The following is a 24175-nucleotide window of genomic DNA, read 5'->3' on the forward strand; positions in this document are numbered from 1 at the left end:
TTTTCCCAGGACTAGGTATTGGTCCTCCCTGCAGAGCCAGCTTTGCCTCGGCAGTCCTTCCACGCTTATCACTCACCTGCGCGCAACCAATTAGAACCCACAGGTTGGGAGACTCGTCCGACGGGTAAGGGGCGGCTACTTCCTGTGAGCCAATGAATGTGCAGACTCACAAGCGGAGGGCGGGCCTGCCGTTGTGAGCGAGCCAATCACAGGCCCCAGGCTACAGGCGCTCGATAGGCCGTTAGTCGCGCGCTCGCTTCCCCAAGATGGCGGCCGGCAAGGAAGGTTGTGGTTTGGGAGAAGTGGCTGGAGGGAACGGACGGCGGCTCCACCTGGGGATTCCTGAGGCCGTTTTCGTGGTAAGAGACACGCTGGTGCTCGGTATCTTGACGCTACGCGGTGGGCTACCCCTTCCTTCTTGGCCCCCAGCTCGGCCTTGGTTGTTGGGGGAAGGAATTGAGCTAAAGGACCGCGGAGAGAGCGCTCCGTCCGCTCTCCCGCTCTGTGCCAGGACCGACTGAGCTGTGTCAGGACCCGCCGTGGGGCGCGCGGTCTGAGAAGGCCCCAGAAGATGGGGGAGGGGGCGCGGGGCGACGGACTCAGGAGCCGGAGGGGGCGCGGGGCCTCTCTGAGGGACCGCCTCCCCCCCCCCCCCCCCCGCCCCAGCCCATCCCCGACGCGGGATTTCGACCCTACTTCCCGGAAAAACGGAGGCGGTGAGAAGCTTGAGAGTCAGCCTAGATGCTGGGGAGACCGATGCGTAGATGGTGACGGGGTACAGTGAGCAGGCAGAGGAGCTCAGGTGTGAACATAGGAAATGGCACCTAGTGTGTTGAAGGGCTGCGGTGGCCAGTTGCCTCGGAAGAAGGCGGAGGGGAACGTCGGACCGGGGAGACCTTGAAGGCCTTGTGTGGCCCGCTGGGCCCCTGAGGCTTTAGCCAGTCGGCCACGGGCAGTCACCAGAAGGTGTCTAAGTGAAGCCCCTGTGTAACCAACCACATTTGCTTTTAGCTAAATGGTCTTAACAACTTAGAGAATGAATCGTGTGCAGGTGAGAGAGGAAGCAGGGAATGCATTGTTGGAGGCTTCACAGAACAGGGAGACCAACCCAAGGCCAAACAGAGGGAAACAAGTAGTGCTTTCAATCCTGTCCCCGCCCCGTAAGGCTGTTCTCGAAATAGTATTTGAATATTATTTGAATAATAAGAGAAAACCTGAGTGGCCTTCCAGGCCGGTATCGCCCATCTTTCTCCACTCAGTTTTGCCTGAACTACTATAAAATCTTAATGGAAATTTCTCAACCTTTTGGTTTGTACCTATATTGCCTTGTCTCTACCTTTTTGTTCTTGGTATCGTCCAGCCTTCAAAAGACCCATTTCTTTTATTTATTCTTTTATTCACACCACTTTTATATACATTCTGTGCATATTTGCATTTGATGATTCGGTTTTGTACTATTTTCTTCAGTTACTTTGTTTTTTCTCCCTGAGCCGTGCCATTTCTTTCTTTCCACTCATCTCCCAGGTAACTGTCAACAAGAGAGAAAATTTGTTGAATACCGGGCACTTTCCTAATGCTTTTACAAAACTCTAAGAGGCAGATACTGTTATTCTCATTTTGTACATGTTGAAACAGAGACACAGAGCCCTTGAGTAACTTGCTCCAAGTCACACAGGGTGTAAGTGAGTTACCCAGGCTTTGAATTTAGGCAATCTGTGGGGCTGCAGAGCTCTACTTCTGCGCCATGCTCTGCCACTGGGAGGGAGGTTAGGTCATTACCTTGCTCCCTGTCATTTCTCCTGACGCTAGCACAGTACCTGACACACAGTATAAGCTCATAACTAAGTGTTGATTGAATTTCCATAGTGCCTTAAAATACCACACCCATGGTGCTCAGCAAGAGATGGCTTCAGAAATCTAATTCAGGAGGATAAACTTTATCAAAGGGCTTTATAAACTGTTATCTTAAAATGCATTTTCCCTAAAATGTCACAAGTTATTTTTTCTAGACCTTAAAATTTCTGTCAATATGATATAATAAATAATCCAAATTTACATAAATATTTGTATGTTCCTAAACTAATTGTAATAACATGGTATTATAGAAAGAACAATGGTTTCTAAATAGAACAAGGTTTGAATCATGCCTCTACTTCCCAGTTGCTGCTTAATCTTGAGCATATTATTTTACAATCTGAGCCTCCGTTTCTTTAAGTGAAATAGGAGTAACAGTAGTTAGAGTTGCCCTGAGAAACAGAGACTGTGCTTTCAGTATTGCAAGTAAATGCTTAATGTATATTAGTTTCTGTGTTGATAGTGGTTAAAAGTCACACCTTGCCTTTTCCCCATTCCCGTTGATGCAGTAATTTGTTTTCTTTCTCTGCTTTAATTGTCCCTTTCCCCCCTTGTCGATTTGTTGACCTCTCCATCTCTCAACATCTAGTTCAGATATGACCTCCCTGTAGTTTTGTACACTTATACATATCTAATGTTGAACACTTACTAGCTGTTGTGTACTCTTCTAAGTATTTTACACGTGCTAACTCATTTAATCCCCTGTGAGGAAAAGGTACTTTTTTTCTCTTTACAGATGAGGAAATTGAGCCAAAGAGAAAGGTTAACTAACTTCCAAGGTCATCTAGTATGTGATGAAGCCAGCATTCAAACCAGGCAGCCCCTGTCTCTTAACCACAAACCTATGCTGCTGTAGTTAATTCTTCTTGCTAGAGTCTAAGCTTCTAATAACATGTGCTAAAAACTTTGACATTTCTCTTCCTACAGTGAGCCTTCTAGGAAGATGCTATCTCCATTTTATCTCCAGAATGCATTTATCTGCATTTTAACTGCATGCATTTCATCTCCATGCAGAACTCAGCCATTGCCTCAGCCTCACCTTTTCAATTTCTTTTACAGTCTCTAGCTTGATGGCTTCATAGTTCACTCCCTTGCTGTGTTTCTCTTCTTTTTGCTTCTTGCCTCGTTTCTACTAAAATACTCCCTTATAGCTAGTAAGCATGGATAAGAATAATGATGTAGAGATCCCAGAAACTGTGAGATAATTGAATTTAACTTAGTTGCAAGGAAGGACTAAAGTTCTTTAAACTACTAGAAGGCTGTTACAGAATCTCCTTAAAGTTTCCATATAGTTTCACTTAGTTCCTGATCCTTACCTAATTAACTAGCTTTTCTTCAAGGACCAGCATGTGCAGTATACATTTTAAAAAATGCAGTTCAGTTTTATTGCTTTTCTTTTGCTTATTTATTCCTGTTCCAAATATTGTTCAGTTTGCCTTACTTTATTTCAACCACTTGATACTCAAGGAAGCAGTTGTGACTTGTCTTGGGAACCTAATGACGATATTTAGCATGATATCTGTGGCAGAACTTGTTCAGTTAAAAATTTCAGTAATAAAATCTATAATTTTGGCACACAGCCTGTTGAATCATTTTGTGGCTAGGGCACATGACTAGGCAATGTGCTGCATGGCGGATGTATAAAGCAGACAAGGTCTGCAATGAACATTTTGGTACATAACTCTTTTTTTTCTTTTTGGCGCTGTACGCGGGCCTCTCACTGTTGTGGCCTCTCCCGTTGTGGAGCACAGGCTCCGGACGCACAGGCTCAGCGGCCATGGCTCACGGGCCCAGCCGCTCCGCGGCATGTGAGATCTTCCCAGACCGGGGCACGAACCCGCGTCCCCCGCATTGGCAGGCAGACTCTCAACCACTGCGCCACCAGGGAAGCCCACATAACTCTTTTTGAATTATGGTTTTCTCAGGGTATATGCCCAGTAGTGGGATTGCTGGGTCATATGGTAGTTCTATTTGTAGTTTTTTAAGGAACCTCCATACTGTTCTCCATAGTGGCTGTACCAATTCACATTCCCACCAGCAGTGCAAGAGTGTTCCCTTTTCTCCACACCCTCTCCAGCATTTATTGTTTCTAGATTTTTTGATGATGGCCATTCTGACCGGTGTGAGATGATATCTCATTGTAGTTTTGATTTGCATTTCTCTAATGATTAATGATGTTGAGCATTCTTTCATGTGTCTTTTGGCAATCTGTATATCTTCTTTGGAGAAATGTCTATTTAGACCTTCTGCCCATATTTGGATTGGGTTGTTTGTTTTTTTGTTATTGAGCTGCATGAGCTGCCTGTAAATTTTGGAGAGTAATCCTTTGTCAGTTGCTTCATTTGCAAATACTTTCTCCCATTCTGAGGGTTGTCTTTTGGTCTTGTTTATGGTTTCGTTTGCTGTGCAAAAGCTTTGAAGTTCATTGCAGCTCTATTTACAATAGCCTGGAGATGGAAACAACCTAAGTGCCCATCATCGGATGAATGGATAAAGAAGATGTGGCACATATATACAATGGAATATTACTCAGCCATAAAAAGAAACGAAATTGAGCTATTTGTAATGAGGTGGATACACCTAGAGTCTGTCATACAGAGTGAAGTAAGTCAGAAAGAGAAAGATAAATACCGTATGCTAACACATATATATGGAATTTAAGAAAAAAAATGTCATGAAGAACCTAGGGGTAAGACAGGAATAAAGACACAGACCTACTAGAGAATGGACTTGAGGTTATGTGGAGGGGGAAGGGTGAGCTGTGACAAAACGAGAGAGAGGCATGGACATATATACACTACCAAACGTAAGGTAGATAGCTAGTGGGAAGCAGCCGCATAGCACAGGGAGATCAGCTGGGTGCTTTGTAACCGCCTGGAGGGGTGGGATAGGGAAGATGAGAGGGATGGAGATAAAAGAGGGAAGAGATATGGGAACATATGTATATGTATAACTGATTCACTTTGTTATAAAGCAGAAACTAACACACCATTGTAAAGCAATTATACTCCAATAAAGATGTTAAAAAAAAAAGCAGACAAGGTCATCTTTCTTTCCCTATATATAAATAAAAAGGGGAAGGTGGAAGAATAATAAATTAGCTACATAATGTATGTGCACTGTCTGAAATGGTCTCTAACTTTTTATAAATACTTTTTTAGTTAAAAACAAGCCTTTGGAGAAAAATAAACACAAGCTCTTTTTATGTTTAAAAATAAAGCTAAAGCGGTCAAAAATCAGAGGTATGAATTCTAAAATTTGTAATGTATTCTTTTTGATATTAAAGGAAGATGTAGATTCCTTCATGAAACAGCCTGGGAATGAGACTGCAGATACAGTACTGAAGAAGCTGGATGAACAGTACCAGAAGTATAAGTTTATGGAGCTCAACCTTGCTCAAAAGAAAAGGAGGTAAGTGCAAAGATTTCTAAGTTTTTAAAATTAATATTGTATAGCTTAGATTTTTAAAAGATCGAGACATAATTTGCATACAGATAAAATGTCTATGCGTTGAATGTTCAGTTTGATGAGTTTTGATAAATGTATCCACTTCTGTAACCATTGCCCAGATCAATATATGGAACATTTCTGTTACCTCAGGAAGTTTCCTCCTGCCCCTTTACGCCCAACCCTGCACACTCCCAGAGACAGCCACTGTTCTGATTACTTTCACCATAAATTAGTTTTGTCTGTTCTTGAACTTCATATAAATGGAAGCATATAGTAACTACTGTTTTATGTCAGGCTTATTACACTTAGTATAATGCTTTTTGAGAGTCATCCATGGTGTTGTGTGTATCAGTAAGTTAGTTTCTTTTTAGTGCTGAGTCATTTTCCATTGTATGTGGATGTACCACAGTTTTTTTCTCTTTTTATCTATTTGCTTGTCGATGGACATTTGGTTTGTTTCCCCATTTGGTTTTAAGTCTTTGGGTGGACATGTTTTCATTTCTCCTGGGTAATTATCCAAGGGGTAGAATTGCTGACTTGTATGGTAAGTGTATGTTTAATTTTATGAGGAACTGCCAAAAGTCCTCCTAGGTGGCTTTAGCATATTACACTGCCACCAGCAATGTATTGGGAGTTCCAGTTGTTCTTCATTCTCACCAGCACTTTGGTATTGTCAGTCTAAAGATGCTTTTGAAAACGTAATAGAATGAATATTGAAGTCCTTATTCCAAAGCTTCTAGGATCGTAACATCTTAAATGTCTAGTTCATTCTTTTCATTTTGCCGATGAGATGAGAAACCCACAGAAGTTGTGACTTTGCCAAGACTTCATAAGTGATAGGGCAGAAGTATTCTTGCTCTCGATCCTTTATTCCCCTGTATGTTCATAGTAGCTTACGAAATCAATCCACAGTAATAAATACCTACAGATACCTGCTATACACATGTGACAGCATTCTTCTGTCAGTTGAATGTTTATGGAATTCCTCATAGGTGCCAGATACTGTTTTGGGTGAAATAAGGTTCAGTATCTGCTTTCAACAGGGTTATGGTCTAGGGGCATAATAGATATTTAAATAAGTACAGAGTATAGCAGTCAAGGAGTTATGGTGCACAGTAATGAGTTAGCATAGGGGAACGGGTGATCTGAAGGGGGACAGAGGGATTCAGGGGAAACTTCCAAGAGAAGCAGATGGCTATGTAGAATTTTGAAGCCTGGTTATGAGTTTGGAAGCAGGCTCCAGTGAGGAAGGGTAGTCTGGGCGTGAGGGTACCACTTACGCAAAAATACAAAAGTTTGTCTTTAGATGAGAATTCCCTGGTGGTCCAGTGGTTAGGACTCCGCGCTTTCACTGCCGAGGGTGTGGGTTCAATCCCTGGTCAGGGAACTAAGATCCCACAAGCCATGCGGCACGACCAAAAAAAAGAAAAAAACAAACCAAAAGTTTGTTTTTAGATATATTTTCTCATTTGATTTTGGTGACAACTGAGGAAATTTGAATAGGGCTAGGTGTTAGATGATATGAAAAGTCATCAACATGGACAGATGAGGGGTGTTAATAGGAAAAAGGATAGAAAACACTATGAACATTATCTCTTCTTATTTGGGGAAAAAATGTGTGTGTGCACAGAAATACCTGGAAGAATTGACACTAATGTTATATTGACAGTGGTAATCTTTGGGTGGTGGGAAATAGCATTTTTCTTATTTTGCTTACCTGTATTCTTAATTTTCTGCAATGTACATTTATTGCTTTTATAATAAAAGTTTATTTTTATTTGCAAAAGAAGCATAAAGCCATTGGCTTTGAGGTCATTTGCACGGAGGTTACAGATAGAGAAGAAAATGGACCTCAGGACCAAGCCTTGGGGAAGCGGAGGGAATCCGTGTGTCATAGTTACCTTGGTAACTCTAGTACTGTGGAGGCATGTGGGATGGCTCCCAGGTCTGAGCAACTGGAAGGGAGAGTTACCAACATCTGAGAAGACTGTGGGTGGAGCAGGTTTGGGGGAAGATCAGGAGGAGTTCAATTCTGGACACACTTGAGATGCCTTGGACATCATTTGGACATCCAGGTGGAGGTGTTAGGTAGACAGTTAAATATATGAATGTGAATTTTGGGAGCGATCTGGGTTGGAGATAAAAATTTGGGAGTCATTTAAAGCCAGGGGACTGACTGAGGTCCATCACCAAGAGAGTGCGTGCAAGTGAAGAGAAGATCAAAGATCTGGACATTGCAACAGTAAGAAGTTAGGGAGAAGAGGGAACACCAGCAAAAAAGGCTGAAAAGAAACTTTAAGTGAGGTCAGGAAAACTGGGAGATCATGGGGTTCTGGAAGCCTAGCTAAGAAAATGTATCATGGAGGAGGGAATGATCACCTGTGTCAAATGCTGCAGATGGCTCACCCAAGTGGGATAAGGACTGAGAATGGACTTGGATTTAGCAAAGTGGAAGTCATTGGTGTTCTGGATGGGAACAGTGTTGGCCCAGTGGTTCAAAGGAGAATGATGGAGACAGCAAATGTGGAAAACTTTTTTGAAGAGTTTTATTCATTTAATAATGGGTTGGTTGTCTTTTTTTATTTGTAGGAATTCTTTATATATTGGATACTAGTCCTTTTAGGTTATATGTGAGAAATTTTTCTTGCTTTTGTAATTTTTCTTTTTTTTCCCCTTATGATTTCTTTTGATGAGTAGTTCTTTTTTTTTTTTTAAACATCTTTATTGGGGTATAATTGCTTTACAATGGTGTGTTAGTTTCTGCTTTATAACAAAGTGAATCAGTTATACATATACATATGTTCCCATATGTCTTCCCTCTTGCGTCTCCCTCCCTCCCACTCTCCCTATCCCACCCCTCCAGGCTGTCACAAAGCACCGAGCTAATATCCCTGTGCCTTGCGGCTGCTTCCCCCTAGCTATCTACCTTACTACGTTTGTTAGTGTGTATATGTCCATGACTCTCTCTCGCCCTGTCAAAGCTCACCCTTCCCCCTCCCCATATCCTCAAGTCCGTTCTCCAGTAGGTCTGCGTCTTTATTCCTGTCTTACCCCTAGGTTCTTCATGACATTTTTTTTCCCTTAAATTCCATATATATGTGTTAGCATATGGTATTTGTCTTTTTCTTTCTGACTTACTTCACTCTGTATGACAGACTCTAGGTCTATCCATCTCATTACAAATAGCTCAATTTCATTTCTTTTTAAGGCTGAGTAATGTTTTAAGTCAAAAGTTCTCTTAATAGTTAGTGCTTTTTGTGTATTGTTTAAGAAATCCTATTTTGTATTCCATGTTCAAAAAGACATACCCCTAAGTGTTCTTCTTAAAGTCTTAATTTTTTTCATTTTCATATCTAACTTCTTAATCCATCGGAAGTTTATTTTTATGTGTGGTATATGGTAGGCTTCCGATTTCTTTTTTTAAATGGAAGCACTGTGGATATACTGTTTGAGTCATCACCCTTTATTTTTTTTTTACATCTTATTGGAGTATAATTGCTTTACAATGGTGTGTTAGTTTCTGCTTTATAACAAAGTGAATCTGTTATACATATACATATGTTCCCATATCTCTTCCCTCTTGCGTCTCCCTCCCTCCCACCCAACCCTCCCTATCACACCCATGGCATGGACATATATACATCACCCTTTATTTTTAATGTAGTTTGATTTAAGAATTTTTCCTTAGTGGTTAGTACTTTTTGTGTCCTATTTAAGAAATATCCCAAGTTCCTGAAGATATTCTCTTAATGTTTTATTCTCAAAGCTTTATTGTTTTATCTTTCACATTTAGATTCATAATCTATGGGTTATTCAGAAGTATGTTGCTAAATTTCAAAGCAATTGTGGGATTTTCAAGCATGTTTCTTTGCCCTTTCTGTTTATTATAAGTTGATAGTTGTATATGCAGTCTTGTTCATAGTCAGGTTTTTCTTCTCTTTTTTTTTCTCTTTTTGTTTTTTGGCAACACTCCTTCATAGGTTTGTGTATTGTTTCTCCATTAAGAGGCAGATAGTATCTAGTTGTTTCTTAGAATGATACTGAATTCCTAGATCCATTAATTATGAGTTGCAAAATGATGTTCTAATTCAGTTATTTATTTTTTATTTATTAATAAGCTGGCATATTTCTGTAAAGAGAAATGTCCCTTCATGTACTCTTTGGTAAAAAGTGGCTGCAGGAAATCAGCTCACCTGTCACTTTGTTCCCTTGCAGGAATAGCCCTGTAGCTCCTATCATCTCAACAGCTCTCTGCTACGTGAACAGTTAAAGGTGCAAGTGGTAGTCTGCTGCCATCTTAACCTGAAACAATTTTCTATCCTTTTTTTTTAAAGCTTTTTAGTCTATTCTATTAGGTGCATGCAATTTGAGAATTACGAAGTCTTCTTGGTGAATTTAACCCTATGTAAAATAATGCTTATTGTTTTAGTCAGTTTTGTTGGACACTTAGAGCTACTTCGGCTTTCTTTTGGCTAACATTTAAAAAAAAATTTATTAGAGTACAGTTGATTTACAATGTGTTAGTTTCAGGTGTACAGTAAAGTGAATCAGTTATACACATACATATATCCATTCTTTTTTAGATTATTTTCCCATATAGGTCATTACAGAGTATTGAGTAGAGTTCCCTGTGCTATACAGTAGGTTCTTATTAGTTATCTATTTTATGTATAGTATGTATATGTCAATCCCAGGCTCCCAATTTATCCCTCCCCCCTTCCCCCTTTGGTAACCATAAGTTTGTTTTCTACATCTGTGACTCGATTTCTGTTTTCTAAATAAGTTCATTTGTACCATTTTTTTTTAGATTCCACATATAAGCAATATCATATGATATTTGTCTTTTTCGTCTGAGTTACTTCACTCAGTACGACAATCTCTGGGTCCATCCATGTTGCTGCAAATGGCATTATTTCATTCTTTTTTATGGCTGAGTAATATTCCATTGTATACACGTAACACGTCTTATTTATCGATTCATCTGTCGATCGACATTTAGGTTGCTTCCATGTCTTGGCTATTGTAAATAGTGCTACAGTGAACAGTGGGATGCATGTATCTTTTCGAATTATAGTTTTCTCCAGGTACATACCCAGGAGTGGTGGCTAACATTTTCCTGGTGTATATTTTCCAATCCCTTTTCTTTCAGCTTATTTATTATTTATATTTAAGGGTGTTCCATGTAAACAATATATGGTTATTATTTTAAATCTTTTTAGATAAACTAATTTTTCTTTTTGGATACTTTCAAGGTTGTCATCTCTTTTGTTTTATCTGACTATAATTTGTCTTTGTGAGGATATCTTTCTTTTTTTTTTTTTTTTGTGGTACGCAGGCCTCTCACTGTTGTGACCTCTCCCGTTGCGGAGCACAGGCTCCAGACGCACAGGCTCAGCAGCCATAGCTCACGAACCCGCGTCCCCTGCATCAGCAGGCGGATTCTCAACCACTGCGCCACCAGGGAAACCCTGTGAGGATATCTTTCTTAAATTCTTCCTTAACTGACTATATGTCAGCTTCCTGTAACCATGGATACCTGTGTGGATTGCTTTTATCTATAGACGATTTTGCTTTTGCGGGAGCTGTGGGTCTTCATCAGCCTTGGACTGCTTGAGCCCTGTTCCAAGTTCTTGCACTTAATATGTGAGCTCCCCTGTTGAGCCGAGCGTCGGGGGCCCAGGCTCAGGTCTATAGCTGGTATTGTCACCTGCCTTGAGATGCCTGCTTTTCTCTAGTCCTCACTGCTCAACTCAAAGCCTTTTCCAGTTTTATCCCCTTTTATTTTTTCTGAAAGTTCCCTCACCTCTGTGATAACAGCTGTGCAACGAAAACTGTTTCTGTGCTTGACTGAGTTGTTTTGCAGCAGACGGCTGTGTAGTTTGGATACTAACCTTTTCTTTACAGGTGTTGTAAATCTTTTGTTGCAGCCTGTCATTTAACTTTTTCCTTCAGCTGTATAGGAAGCAGTAGCATAGCACAGGGAGATTGGCTTGGTGCTTGGCCATGACCTAGAGGGGTGGGATAGGGAGGGTGGGAGTGAGGCTCAAGAGGGAGGGGATATGGGGACATGTGTATGCATATGGCTGATTCACTTTGTTATACAGCAGAAACTGACACAGTATTGTGAAGCAATTATACTCCAATAAAGATCTATTTAAAAAATATATAAATAAAGTAATTATTGATAGGTATATAAAAAAGTTATTTAGTATTTCATTGTCTTGTGGTGAACTCTTTAACACATGAATTATATGTGCTTTATCTTTCTCTAACTGGAAATTTTGTGATTATCATTTTTTCATTTTTTTCTGTCATCTGTTATTTTTTTTCCTTCTCTCCTTCTGGGATTCCTGTTAATATGGATGTTGACTCTTCTAATTCTGCCTTCCCTGTCTCTTTATTATTTCCTGTCTTCTGCTATTTTGGTAATTTGTCTTTTGGCAATTAAATGGATATCTGTGAGTTCCTTATTTCAACCATTACACTTTTTATACGTAGTATTTTTGGTCCTTCTTACAGCTACTTGTTTCTTCTTCATATTACCAATATCCTGTCTTTTCTCTTTGAAGTATTTTTAAATACTCACTGTATAATCTTGTAGAATTTGATTTTGTTTCATCTGGTACAGGTTGTCGAATTTATTGTCTTTATTTTATTTTGTAGCTGAGTTTATCAGATTACCATTTTTTTCCCCATCAGCTCATATTCCCTCAGGGTTATCAGTTCCTTTGGCCATTAACGTGTGTGGGAACAGGAGTAATTCAGGTCCTTCCTGGTGGGTGGGGTTTACACTCTGCAGCACAGCCATTAGACAAATGCTGTTTCTCCCCTACCAAGTGCCTTGGCCTCTGGGCCTCTGGGACATTCTTTCCATTACTCTGTCTTTGGCATCTCCCCTGGGAGGGGGAGTGGGCAAGGGGAACTGCTGGGGGCCAGTACGTGTATTCTCGGCTCCTCAGCCTGACCTTCTCCCTGCCTTTGGCCAATTCTGCTGTTTTTCTGCCCTGTAGCAGTGATGGGGTAGGTAATGTGATTCACCCACAGCAATTTAAAGGGAGGAAAAACACCTACCCTTTAGCCTTAAATTCCCCCTTTGAAGACTTGATCCACTTCCCTTCTAAGCTGCTGTCTTCCCTCTCACTTCCCTACCCACTCCAGAACCTAGAGATTTCCATTGTTCATGGAATAACAAAGATCTGGAACTGATCCAAGTGTCTGTTGATAGGAAGTGGATAAACAAGTTGTGTTATATTTTTAAATGGATATTACACAGCAGTGAAAATGAATGAACAAATCTTAGGAACTTAATTGAGTTATAAAGCAAAACCCCAGAAAAATGCATACAACATGAGACCATTTGTATTAAGCTAAGAAACTAGCAAAAAATATACTGTTCAGGGATACACATAAATGTGATGAAACTATTTGAAAAAGTAAAAAAGGGACTGTAAACACACAGTTCAGGAGAGCTGCTATCTTTTGGGACAGAGCAGGGTGGGGAGGGTGTATTGCTCAGACTTGCACAGTGGCCTGCGCTCTACAGCCCACGAGCCACAGCTACAGAGCCCGCGCTCCTAGAGCCCGTGCTCCGCAACAAGAGAAGCCACCACAATGAGAAGCCCGTGCAGTGCAACGAAGAGTAGCCCCCGCTCGCCGCAACTAGAGAAAGCCCATGCGCAGCAGCGAAGACCCAACTCAGCCATAAATCAATCTGTCAGTCAATCATAGAAATCATTTACATGACCAAAAAACTTGATCTGAACATACTAATGTTATATGTGTATCAGATATTTTATAAATGATTCAATGTAGATCTTTCTAGCATTTACCTATATCAACATGTACAAAAATAAGCAAAATTGAGAGATCTACGATATCCATATTGAATTGTAAAGAGTTCACAGAACATTAGCCTTCAAACTACGCTTTAAAAAAAAAAGTCAACGCTAAGGGTGTGTTTCTCAAATCTTCACTGGGCTGTACTACCAGATAGTGATTTTTTTTTTTTTTTTTTTTGTGGTACGCGGGATTCTCACTGTTGTGGCCTCTCCCATTGCGGAGCACAGGCTCCGGATGCGCAGGCTCAGCGGCCATGGCTCACGGGCCCAGCCGCTCCGCGGCATGTGGGATCTTCCCGGACCGGGGCACGAACCTGTGTCCCCTGCATCGGCAGGCGGACTCTAAACCACTGTGCCACCAGGGAAGCCCCAGTGATACTATTTTTTAAGCAGCAGGCTTATCTGACATATTTGCCGGGTCAGTAGCACACGCTGTAATAAAGTTTGCTGTGCTAACCTTCTTCACACATGATGTGACTTCCTTTATATAATTCACGAAGTACATTTTCATTATCATATTTAAATTTTGTTTACATGCTGATCTCTAATATTTTGTTAAATGTATTTTGAAAGAACCACAGCTTTGTTTTTGTATCCTTAGTCTGTTTTCTTACAGATTACATTGTGATTTGACAGGACTCCCAGAACTGTTTTGCACATTTTTCCATGCAAAACACTTTAAAGCCTTGGGCAGCTTTAATCCAAAAAAAGAGCTAAAAATGTTTCATTCTTTCTTCTATAAGTTTGACTTTGAGTGTTTTCAGCATATTTTTATCTCTTATTTTCTTCTCAGTGAGATTGATTTCATTTGGGAATTAGTTGCTAGTAGTTTTTAAAAATTATTTTTAATACGCTTTATTTTTTAGGCCAGTTTTAGTTTCATAGCAAACTTGAGCAGAAGATACAGAGATTTCCTGTATAGCCCCTGCCCCCACACACACATAGCCTCCCCATTATCAACAAACACCCTTCACCGGAGTGGAACATTTGTTACAATTGATGAGCCAAGATTGATATGTTATTATTAGCTAAAGTCCGTAGTTTACATTAGTGTTCACCCTCGTGTTGTACATTCTATGGGTTTGGACACATGCACGATGTGATGTATCCACCATTATAGCATCATACAGAGTAGTTTCACTGCCCTAAGAATGCTCTGTGCTCAGCATGTTCATCTCTCCCTCCCCCTCCTAAACCCCTGGCAACCACTGATCCTTTTACTGTCTCCATAGTTTTGTCTTTTCCAGAGTGTCTTATAGCTGGAATCATACAGTCTGCAGCCTTTTCAGGTTGGCGTCCTTCACTTAGTCATATGCATTCAAGGTTCCCCCATGGCTTTTCGTGGCTTGATAGATCATTTCTTGTTAGCAGTGAATACTATTCCATTGTCTGGATGGACCACAGTTTATGTCTCCATTTGCCTACCAAGGTCATCTTGGTTGCTTCCAAGTTTGGGCAATTATGAATAAAGCTTCCATAAGCATTTGTGTGCAGTTTTTGTGTGGACCTAAGTTTTCAGCTCCTTTGGGTAAATACCAAGGAGCATGATTGCTGTATCATATGGTAAGAGTATTTTTATTTTGTAAGAACCTGACACACTGTCTTCCAAAGGGGCTGTTGCTCCACCTCCTCACCAACATCCAGACTTGTCAGTATTCTGGATTTTGGCCATTGTAATAGGTGTGTAGTGGTATCTCGTTATTTTAATTTGCAATCCTCTGATGACATATGATGTGGAGCATCTTTTCATATGCTTATTTGCTATGTGTATATCTTTGGTAGGGTATCTTTTAAAGGCTTTGGTCCATTTTTTTAATCCAGTTGTTAATTTTCTTATTGTTGAGTTTTGAGAGTTCTTTGGGTATTTTGGATACCAGTCCTTTATCAAATGTGTCTTTTGCAAATATTTTCCCACAGCCTGTGGCTTGTCTTTTTGTTCTCTTGGCAGGGTCTTGTGCAGAGTGGAAGTTGTTAATTTTAATAAAGTCCAGCATGTCAATTATTTCTTTCATGGATTGTGCCTTTGATGTTGTATCTAAAAAGTCATCACCATACCCAAGGTCATTTAGGTTTTCTCCTGTGTTATCTTCTAGGAGCTTTATAGTTTTGCATTGTACCTTTAGGTATGTGATTCATGTGAACTTAAGTTTTGTGAAATGTGTAGTGTCTGTGTCTAGATTCATGTTTTTTATGTGTGGATGTCCAGTTGTTCCAGGCTAGTTGTTTTTCTAGTAGCTATAATATAACTTAACTGTTGAGTCTGATCAGTCTCATCATGTCCATCGTTTTCTTAAGTTTTTTCGTGTGTTCAAACAGTGATCCATTTATAATTTTAAGAACAGTTGTTACCTAACTTGAAAAGGAAGTATTTTTCAACGTAAAAGTTAAAGAAAAATTACCCAAAGCTTAAAAGAATCGCAAAGTTGTACTATATCTTACTGTGGTGTGTTAGGCATTCAAGTGCTTTTACAGTGTGGGAAGCGCAGGCCCTGAGAAGCTGTCCCTGCACTTGCTGGTGCTGAGCTGCCTATGACTGAGGGAGTTGGTGGTTTTCAATTTAGAATATAATATTTGAATGCATGTTATTTTAAAATAAAATGCAATTCTAATTAAATGTAGAACCTCTGAATCACCTCTGTGGAATATGATTTTCTCTAGAAATGTTAACTAATGATGGGGGGTTTGACATATAGAATAGGACTCTGTGCACAGTAGTCATTCCGTAAATATTTGCTATTATATCTAAATATTTTAATAAATATTTATGTCTGAAATATCTTAAATATTTTAATAAACAAAATTTATTAAATATCTTACAGATAAAATATCTTAAATATTTCATATATATAAATTGTCCTCAAAACATATCAGTAGAAAATGCAAAGCTAGTAAGACTGTGTCCTGGTGCCAAATACTAAGTTAACCTTTTTCTTATTCACAGGCTAAAAGGTCAGATTCCTGAAATTAAGCAGACTTTAGAAATTCTAAAGTACATGCAGAAGAAAAAAGTAAGTGCAGTTTTCTTTGTAAACATGAGCAAACCAGGATACTTCAGCAGAGACATGTGTTCCTTGACTCCTTGGTCACTGGTATTTGAACCAGTCCTGAGCACGTGTACTGACATCACAGACAGTGAGACATGTGGCTTTCCGCCAAAAGTCAGGTTTAATTCTAGAACCCACACTTCTTGGGGTATTTTACTTATATGTAGTATCTGCAGAACTTAAATGCAATTTGAAATTCTTTTAAGTACAAAAAGAAAATGTCATTTTGAGCAGCATCTAATAGTTTCTGTTGTTGTTATTGTTATTGTTCTCTCTAAGAATAAGGAGTGAGTCCAGTACTTACAGAGCTGGAAAAAATTTTAGAAATGACGTTTCAGGTTCTCATTTCACAGCTGAGGCAACATTTGCAAAGAGGTTACACTTGAGCACTGTTACATAGCTAGTTCCTGGCAGAACTGGATTTGAGACTCTTCCAAGTCCTCATCCAATATTTGTTACATAAGCAGGCTGTAAAAATTAAATGTCATAAGTATATTGTATTTAAAATAGTATGTGTATGTATATATGATTTATTACTTGACTGGTAGAATAACTACATTTCTAGTATGTTTTTTATGTCATGAACTTAATAAGAGGCTTCAGAAAATTGGTTGTTGAGCACGAAGCACTGATGAAGTAATAATAGATAGCGCTTGTCTAGTGCTTACTCTGTGCCAGGCACTGGGGTGTGTGTGGGGGCGGGGAGGGGTGTGAGACTGGGGTGTGTGTGGGGGGGGGGTGTGAGTGTGTGAGAACTCTGCTTGCCACAGCCTTCAGAGCTATAGTAAGTAGCTGAGCCAGGACGCACGAGCCTCCCTGCCCATCCGTCTGGCTCCAGCATTCCTTTCTTTACCACTCTACTTAGTCTGTGTGATAGGACTGTTTTAAATGGCTTAGGTTCAGTTCTGTGATCTCTTCCTTATAACCTTGGTGTGAAAATGGACTGTTTACAGTACTGTCATTTTTTTTGAAGGAGTCCACCAATTCACTGGAGACCAGGTTCTTACTGGCAGATAACCTGTATTGCAAAGCTTCAGTTCCTCCTACCGATAAAGTGTGTTTGTGGTTGGGGGTAAGTAAATGTAATAGCCACAACTTCCTTGGCTGACATTTGTAAAGCATTATTGTTGAAGCTGTGGAAGGAATGAAGGGGTGGCATTCAGGGGGATCGGGAGTGTGAGGAAGATTGCCGCAGAAACATGCTCGAGTCTCTCCCAATCAAAACAAAATGGACCAAAACCCTGCTGCTTCCCCTCCAACTAATGCTTTAGCTCTTAAATGTAACAGAAGGTGCTGTTGAACCTTAGATGTTTCTTCATCATCAGATTTTGTTAGTTCTAGAAAGATCTCTCTAAATTTGAGGGGGCAAGAATTATTACAAAAACCTTGAGGTTAGAACCCATTTTTAAAAATCATATATTTCAATTTTGATGATTTCACAGACCTTCTCTGTGATTTTTTTTCCTATTTTACTCCTCTCAGTCCCATGATCGACCAGCCAAGCCATTCCTGACTGTCCAGCTAGCTATCCATAGGTCTTGTTACCTCAGGCAAGTTCCCATACAAAGCAGCCAGTCATGACTGCTCTCAGCTCTCCCAGCTGGGAGGATTTCCGCTTGCTATCCTGTAGAGTCATCCCTGAGAGGCAGTCTCGTGCCATGAAAGATAGGCAGATTCGTACATGGAAACTCACTTCTCTGTCCCTTAGTTCCTCCTCCTGATTTCTGTTAGCTGTAATCTTTTCAGAGTTTGTACATTTATTTCTACAAGCATAATTCCCGTACTTGTTTAGTTTTAGTTCTGTAAATGGAACAGCTGTCCACCCAGTAGCCCAAATCCTAAGGGTTATTGTCCTTTGTTTCTCTTTCCCTTGGCACACATTTAATCAGCAAGTGGGGATAAGGTGATTTCATAAACTAGACTGGGACAACAGGGAGCTCTCTCTCTCTCTCTCTCTCTCTCTCTCTCTCTCTCTCGAGAGAGAGAGAGAGAGAGAGAGAGAGAGAGAATTACGGCTGGAGCCCACCTTACACGATGGTGAATTCCAAGTGGATCACATTTGAAATGTGTGATGAAATACTGACACCATCAAAATTGTAGGCCAAGTCACAGATAACTTATTTAGAGCCCTGAAATAAGGATGGTTTTTCAGGCCTCAAAATTCAGAAACCATGAGCAAAGTCAAAAGACAATCAACAGGAAAAATATTTGTAACTCATATCACAGGCAAAGGACTAACAGGTTTGCAGGGCGACTTGGAGTTGTGTTTTGGGCATGTCAGTCTTGAGGTGACTATTAGACCGTCAAATAGAGAGGCCGATCAGGCAGTAGTTGAGAGGTGAATCAACTAAGGAGATATACTTGGCACAGGGTACTTCCTGAATGAATGATTGATGTTTTTTGACATGAATGAAGTGTTTTTACATGTATTCGATTTTCTCTTGTTAAAAGTAAGCAAAGTGTAGAAATTTTCTGGAAAAGAAAAAGTAATAAGAAGCATCAGTCATTGAGAAATGAGATTGTGGGTCTGGGTTTTAGAGAGGCATTTACTCTGCACTGAATATTTTTAGTCCTATCTGAATTTTTATACAGTTTTCTGATTATCATGGATTGGCATATTCAGTCAATAAGAATGTAGCACCTACTTTGTGCTAAGCACTTTCATGTTGTCTCATTTAATTCTTCCAACAATCCTTTGAGTAATTTTCAAATTCCATTTGCCAGATAAGGAAAGTGGTTCAGGAAATGCCCGGTGTTAAGTCAGGTGCTAGGAGTATGGTTCCCCCTGTGTCAGCATTTACTCTGGAGGTAGGAAGGGGGCAGTAAAAGCCAGCTGTTTCTCTCAGTGGATCAAATGTAGATAATATGTATGTTTTTGAAAACTTTTGGTATCTTAAGCTCAGAAACAACTATTTCAGTTGATCTGAATGTAATACTATTTGGTGTCACAATAGAGCTAGTAGAAAGATAGGATTTGGTAACTAAAGATACTGGTTCTTATGGTAATTCTTCCATTTATGTAGTATCCCCGAAAGCGTAGGTAACCTGACCTCTCGGAGCCTCTGTTTTCTTAACTGTAGAGAAGGTAACTTGCCTCTCCAGGGTTGTTATGACGAGTAAATGATAAAATGTGTGTGAATATATTCTCTAACCCAGGGGTCAGTAAATGTTCTGTTAAGGGCCAGAGGGTAAATATTTTTGGTTTTGCAGACCACACGGTCTCTGTCACAAGTAGTACTTAGCTTTGCCACTGTAGCATGCAAGCCTAAGTGAATAAAGAATGGCTGGGTTTCAATAAAACTTAGGACAAAAGGCAGCCGGCCGGATTTGGCCCAAGGGCTGTAGTTTGCCAACCCCTGTTCTAACCTGTAAAGCACTGGGTAAGTGTGCGGACATTGTCGTGCTTTTCTCTCTTCAGGCAAATGTAATGCTTGAATATGATATTGATGAAGCTCAGGCATTGTTGGAAAAGAATTTATCGACTGCCACAAAGAATCTTGATTCTCTTGAGGAAGACCTCGACTTTCTTCGAGATCAGTTTACTACCACAGAAGTCAGTATCCTTTCCTAAAAAAAGGCAAAGGGGGGAAAGGAGAAAGATGCTTTCAACGTTCTTACATGCATTGCTTTAATGAAAAGAATGTCCTTATTCTTAGACTGATGTTAAGTTGCAGATTTTATGAGAGTAGTAAATGACATACTTGGAACTAATATTTAATAACTTTATAGATAGACTAATCTGAATTTGAAGTGTGAAAGTGTGGAAACAGCAAGTCGATTTAGCAAATGAGTATTTTTCTTTCAAATATTTTCCCAAGACATCTTCATAGCTAGTCAAGTAGTGTATTTATTAAGGGTCTCCTGTGTTCCTGCAACTGTGCTAAGCTGTATGGGGCATGGGCTGGTGAGAGGATCAGTGCAAAACAAGAAGAGTGGCGAAGTCTTGCTCTGTTACAACTGCACATGTGAACCTGCTGAATGATCGTCTCACAGCAAAATATAAGTAAGTTCACTTCATGTACTCAACACCAAGGCAGTTTAAAGTTAGGGAAAGATAGATGTGGGCTGGAATTAGTTCAGAGCAGGCTTTGAGAAGATAGGACTGAGACTGTATTTAAGGCAGAGAGAACAGGCGGCGGCAGGTATTCTGCTCGAGGGGGAGGGCTCGCATGTTGACCCAGCTGCTCGCGCGCTCCTGTCGCCTAGTCGTCAGCCCCGCACAGTCACCCAGCACAGAAACGTGGGAGTCGACCTTCGCTCCTCTCTCTTTCATCACCAGAAGCCGACTAATCACCAGATTCTTGTCAGCTTTCCCTTGTAAATCTCTCTGTCCATTGCTGTTACTCTCATTTTGGCCTTCTAGAAGCTAGACTCAGTAGTTTTCTAGTCTGGTTTCCTCACATCTGTCCTTTACACTGTCTCCACCATGAATTCACTGAGTCACACTTCTTTTTATTCCTCTGGTTATAATGCTTCAGTGTTCTTTGTTACATGTAAGGTATGCACGTGGGCGCCCTGTGAGGTGCTTCCTGCCAGTCTTACCTCATGCCACTGACTGCTTCCTGCCTTGGCCCTCTCCCAGTGCACCCAAGTTCCAAATAACCCCGATCGGTTTTTCTCAGCCCCCATATGTGCTGTGTCCTTTGTCCACACTTGGTTCCTCCTAGCTAGACTCATTTCCCCCTGTTTACCTGGGTTCCTCTGTTTTGTCTTTCATATGTCGGCTCAAGCAGCAGAACATTTCTGGACATTTTCCAGTCCTCTCAGGGTGTTTTGTTGTTCCTCTGTGGCTCCCAGTGCACTTTGCACGTAGTGCTTTATTTATTTTTCATTCCAGACTGGGAGCTCTTCAAGTGTAGGAGCTCCACTTTCTCTCTCTCCTCCACAGCACGTAGCACATGACAGGTGTTGAGTGGTTGGTGAGGGAAGGCAGGCCTGTTTGAGGCCTAGAGCAGGAGTTGGCACGTGACTGGTAATGTGGAGACTTCATTCACACACAAAAAAAAAACAAAACTATAACATTCCCAGAAGATAACATTGGAGAAAATCTAGATGACCTTTAGTACAATGGTGGCATTTTGGATATACCACCAAAGGCATGACCCATGAAACAAATAATCGATATGTGAAGGCCTACGCAGGGTGGTGTTTGTGGAAAGGAAAAGATGTAGATGCTTAATAAATTGGGTGAGTGTCCTGTTAGCCAAACAGAGGGTAAGAGATAAAGTGATTGATAATTGTAATAATTTAAACATTACATGTCAATGTATGCTTTGAACTACCTTTGAAATATCATGGATGAAGGGCTCTCTATAAAACTGTTGACAGTGTCAAGCACATATTTGTTAAATATAATACCATAGTTGACTAGATATGCTAAACAATTATTGATTTGAGGCCTTGACTTGATTTAGGTGTAATTTTGTTCCCTTTTTTGCCAGATGATACTACACCTTGCTATAGTCACTAGTATTTTTTGTGTGTGATTTCTGTCTTTGATTCAGTGTGTGAATGAATACTTAGTCATTGAATGTTATCTTTAGAATTGCATTTGCATTTTCTTTGACAATTCTTGCAGATATGGCCAGGGTTTATAATTGGGATGTAAAAAGAAGAAACAAAGATGATTCTACCAAGAACAAAGCATAATGCTGGCAATTAAAAATGTGGTTCAATTTTCCAAACATGTTATTTTAAATACCCCAAAGTTTATCCTTAAAAGTTGCCATAACTTTAAATAATTTTTAACAGCAAGAATGATGATTAAAACTTTAAAAAAAGATAAACACCACTTTATTTATTTATAAAAACAGAATTAGTTTCAAATATTTTATAAAATTTGCAGTATTTTTATTTTTATTTTTTGCATTTCCAACAAAGTAAATGCTGCTTTCATCATTTTGTTTGTTTGTTTGTTTGTTTGTTATAAGAAAAGTCTTAGCTGAAATGGCTGAAAACTGTGAGATATGCTATAGAAGCTGACTTTTTGGACAGTTTAGCACACTTTACTTTTTCTTTATTGGCTGGTGTTACTCTCACTTGTGATGTGGTTAAAACCAGTTTAGAGGTAGGAAAAACAGTTTGAATATTTGAAAAATTGTTTTTCTTTAGCACACATGGGGCTTTATGGTCCTCTATTGCTGTTATTTGTCCTATGTAAATGCAGTTTCATGAATTACTGCTTAGCCAATAACTATTATAATATTCTGTACTTTTCAGGAAGTGGTAATTTGCATTCCTAAACAGTAAGAGGGCTATTGAGACAACACTTTCTAACCCTATATAAGTGCACAGAGCCTAGAGCCTTTGCAATGCTAACATAAAGGAGATCTTGGCCAACATGAAATAACAAAATTACGCACTGAAAACTCTTGCCTGAGGCGATTTTGTACTTCTTAACAGTTCCCCAAAGCAGCTGAACAGGAATATTAAGATAAATATAAATCTGTGATGGTTTAACGAAGTTGTGAGCTTTTTTATTCATGATAAAACTTCGTAAGAGTGTTAGAAGATCCCTATGGAAAGCCATTGGTACAGTGGCTAGTACTGGGTGATACAGATTCTGGTAAAAACACAAATGTATTATTCCATCTCCATGTAGTAAAGAGTATACTTGTACAATGTTTTGTACTTGTATTTCATGATATTAAAACAGTGAAGTTAAAACTGTGGCACAGTACCTTTTTTTATGTTATACTTTCTAAAATTAACATGGGTCTTTTCACATACTCGTAAAGTTTATTTACTTACACCATAACTAGCCGTGTCCCAAGAACCTCTTATGTTTGTAGAAACAACATAAGATCCCTTTGGAAGGAATATAGATAAGCAAACAATTGAGAAGTTAAATCTGAAAGATAGCAGAGTTCCTTGTCAATTTTTCTTTCATACTTTTGAATTTCCATATTTTAGAATTTGAGGTTTGTAATCGTCTTGATGTATTTTAAGTGCTCCTTTTTCCCAAACTTTATTATGGTAAGTATATTGGTATAAAATGTCCCTGTTAATATTAGGATAGGAATGATTTGCTCAGAAGATCTTAATTTTGTCTTAATTTAAGTCCGTGAAAATCTAAATACGAATTTTTAGGTATTCCAGGCAATATGAGGAAACAGCTCTTTAGAGGTGTGAATTAAAGAGCAAAAATTAAGTTAATTATTCAACAAATATACATAAGCACCCAGTATGTGTCAGAAACAGTATTAGGCTCTGTTAATTAAATAAAAGATATTTAAATCTTGCCTTTGCCAGAAAGCTTCTCTTATAGCAGTCTACATTTTCAGAATAACATAACCATCCTGATTTGACATGGCATTTTCAAGCTTAATTTTTTTTTTTTTTTTGCGGCACGCGGGCCTCTCACTGCTGTGGCCTCTCCGGTTGCGGAGCACACACTCCGGACGTGCAGGCTCAGTGGCCATGGCCCACGGGCCCAGCCGCTCCGCAGCATGTGGGATCCCCCCGGACCGGGGCACGAACCCGTGTCCCCTGCATCGGCAGGCGGACTCTCAACCACTGCGCCACCAGGGAAGCCCGAGAGCTTAATATTAGGATAGTAAACCCGGAAAGATAATGAGCACAAGATTGACTACAAAAAGTGATACTGAGTAACAAATGTGTTGGAAATGCAACTGAAATTTAACTAGTTTTCCATTGTAAACATGTTCATTTGAGAAAGTTTAGAAAATAGGAAAAAAGGCATTTAAGTTCCACTTGCAGTCCCCCTTAATGATTCTGTGGCTTCCATTTCTTTTTCTATGCATAGGTTTTTTAAAAACACAATTGAAATAATTTTGTCTGTATAATTTTTATCCTACTTTCTTTACTTATTATGGAATTTGCTTATTATATACTGCTTTTAAATTAACATTATTTTACTGGTTTCATAGTATTCTAATAGGTAAACTCTAGTAAACTGTGATTCACAGACAATTGGTTGTTTTAAAATTTTTTTCTCTAAGTAGGAAATAACTCAGCAGTTTGCATGTT

At 39.7% G+C, this 24175-nt stretch overlaps 1 protein-coding gene across 2 annotated transcripts; it reads left to right on the top strand.

Moving 5' to 3' along the window:
• The first annotated feature begins 222 nt into the window (after nt 1-222).
• VBP1 (VHL binding protein 1) lies at nt 223-22847 on the top strand. Of its 2 annotated transcripts, none has more exons than XM_029244463.1 (6): nt 223-359; nt 5141-5265; nt 16084-16150; nt 17160-17258; nt 19605-19743; nt 21765-22847. In XM_029244463.1, exons 1-6 carry the CDS (start codon nt 267-269, stop codon nt 21833-21835), a joined length of 594 nt encoding a protein of 197 aa, XP_029100296.1. In that variant the 5' UTR covers nt 223-266; the 3' UTR covers nt 21836-22847. The 2 variants fall into 2 exon arrangements, with proteins under 2 accessions (XP_029100296.1, XP_029100298.1); XM_029244465.1 differs by lacking the exon at nt 21765-22847 and adding an exon at nt 21601-21756 and having other exon boundaries at nt 261-359.
• The last annotated feature ends 1328 nt before the right edge of the window (nt 22848-24175 follow it).

The sequence above is a fragment of the Monodon monoceros genome, unplaced genomic scaffold (assembly GCF_005190385.1).
Source record: "Monodon monoceros isolate NGI ecotype Baffin Bay Population unplaced genomic scaffold, NGI_Narwhal_1 Super_Scaffold_3, whole genome shotgun sequence".
Taxonomy (NCBI): Eukaryota; Metazoa; Chordata; class Mammalia; order Artiodactyla; family Monodontidae; genus Monodon; species Monodon monoceros.

Coding starts and splice junctions, on each gene's coding strand:
- VBP1 (XM_029244463.1), top strand. CDS start 267: ATGGCGGCCGGCAAGGAAGGTTGTGGTTTGGGAGAAGTGGCTGGAGGG. Junction 360..5,140: donor TTCCTGAGGCCGTTTTCGTG/GTAAGAGACACG, acceptor TTGATATTAAAG/GAAGATGTAGATTCCTTCAT. Junction 16,151..17,159: donor AGTACATGCAGAAGAAAAAA/GTAAGTGCAGTT, acceptor TTTTTTTTGAAG/GAGTCCACCAATTCACTGGA.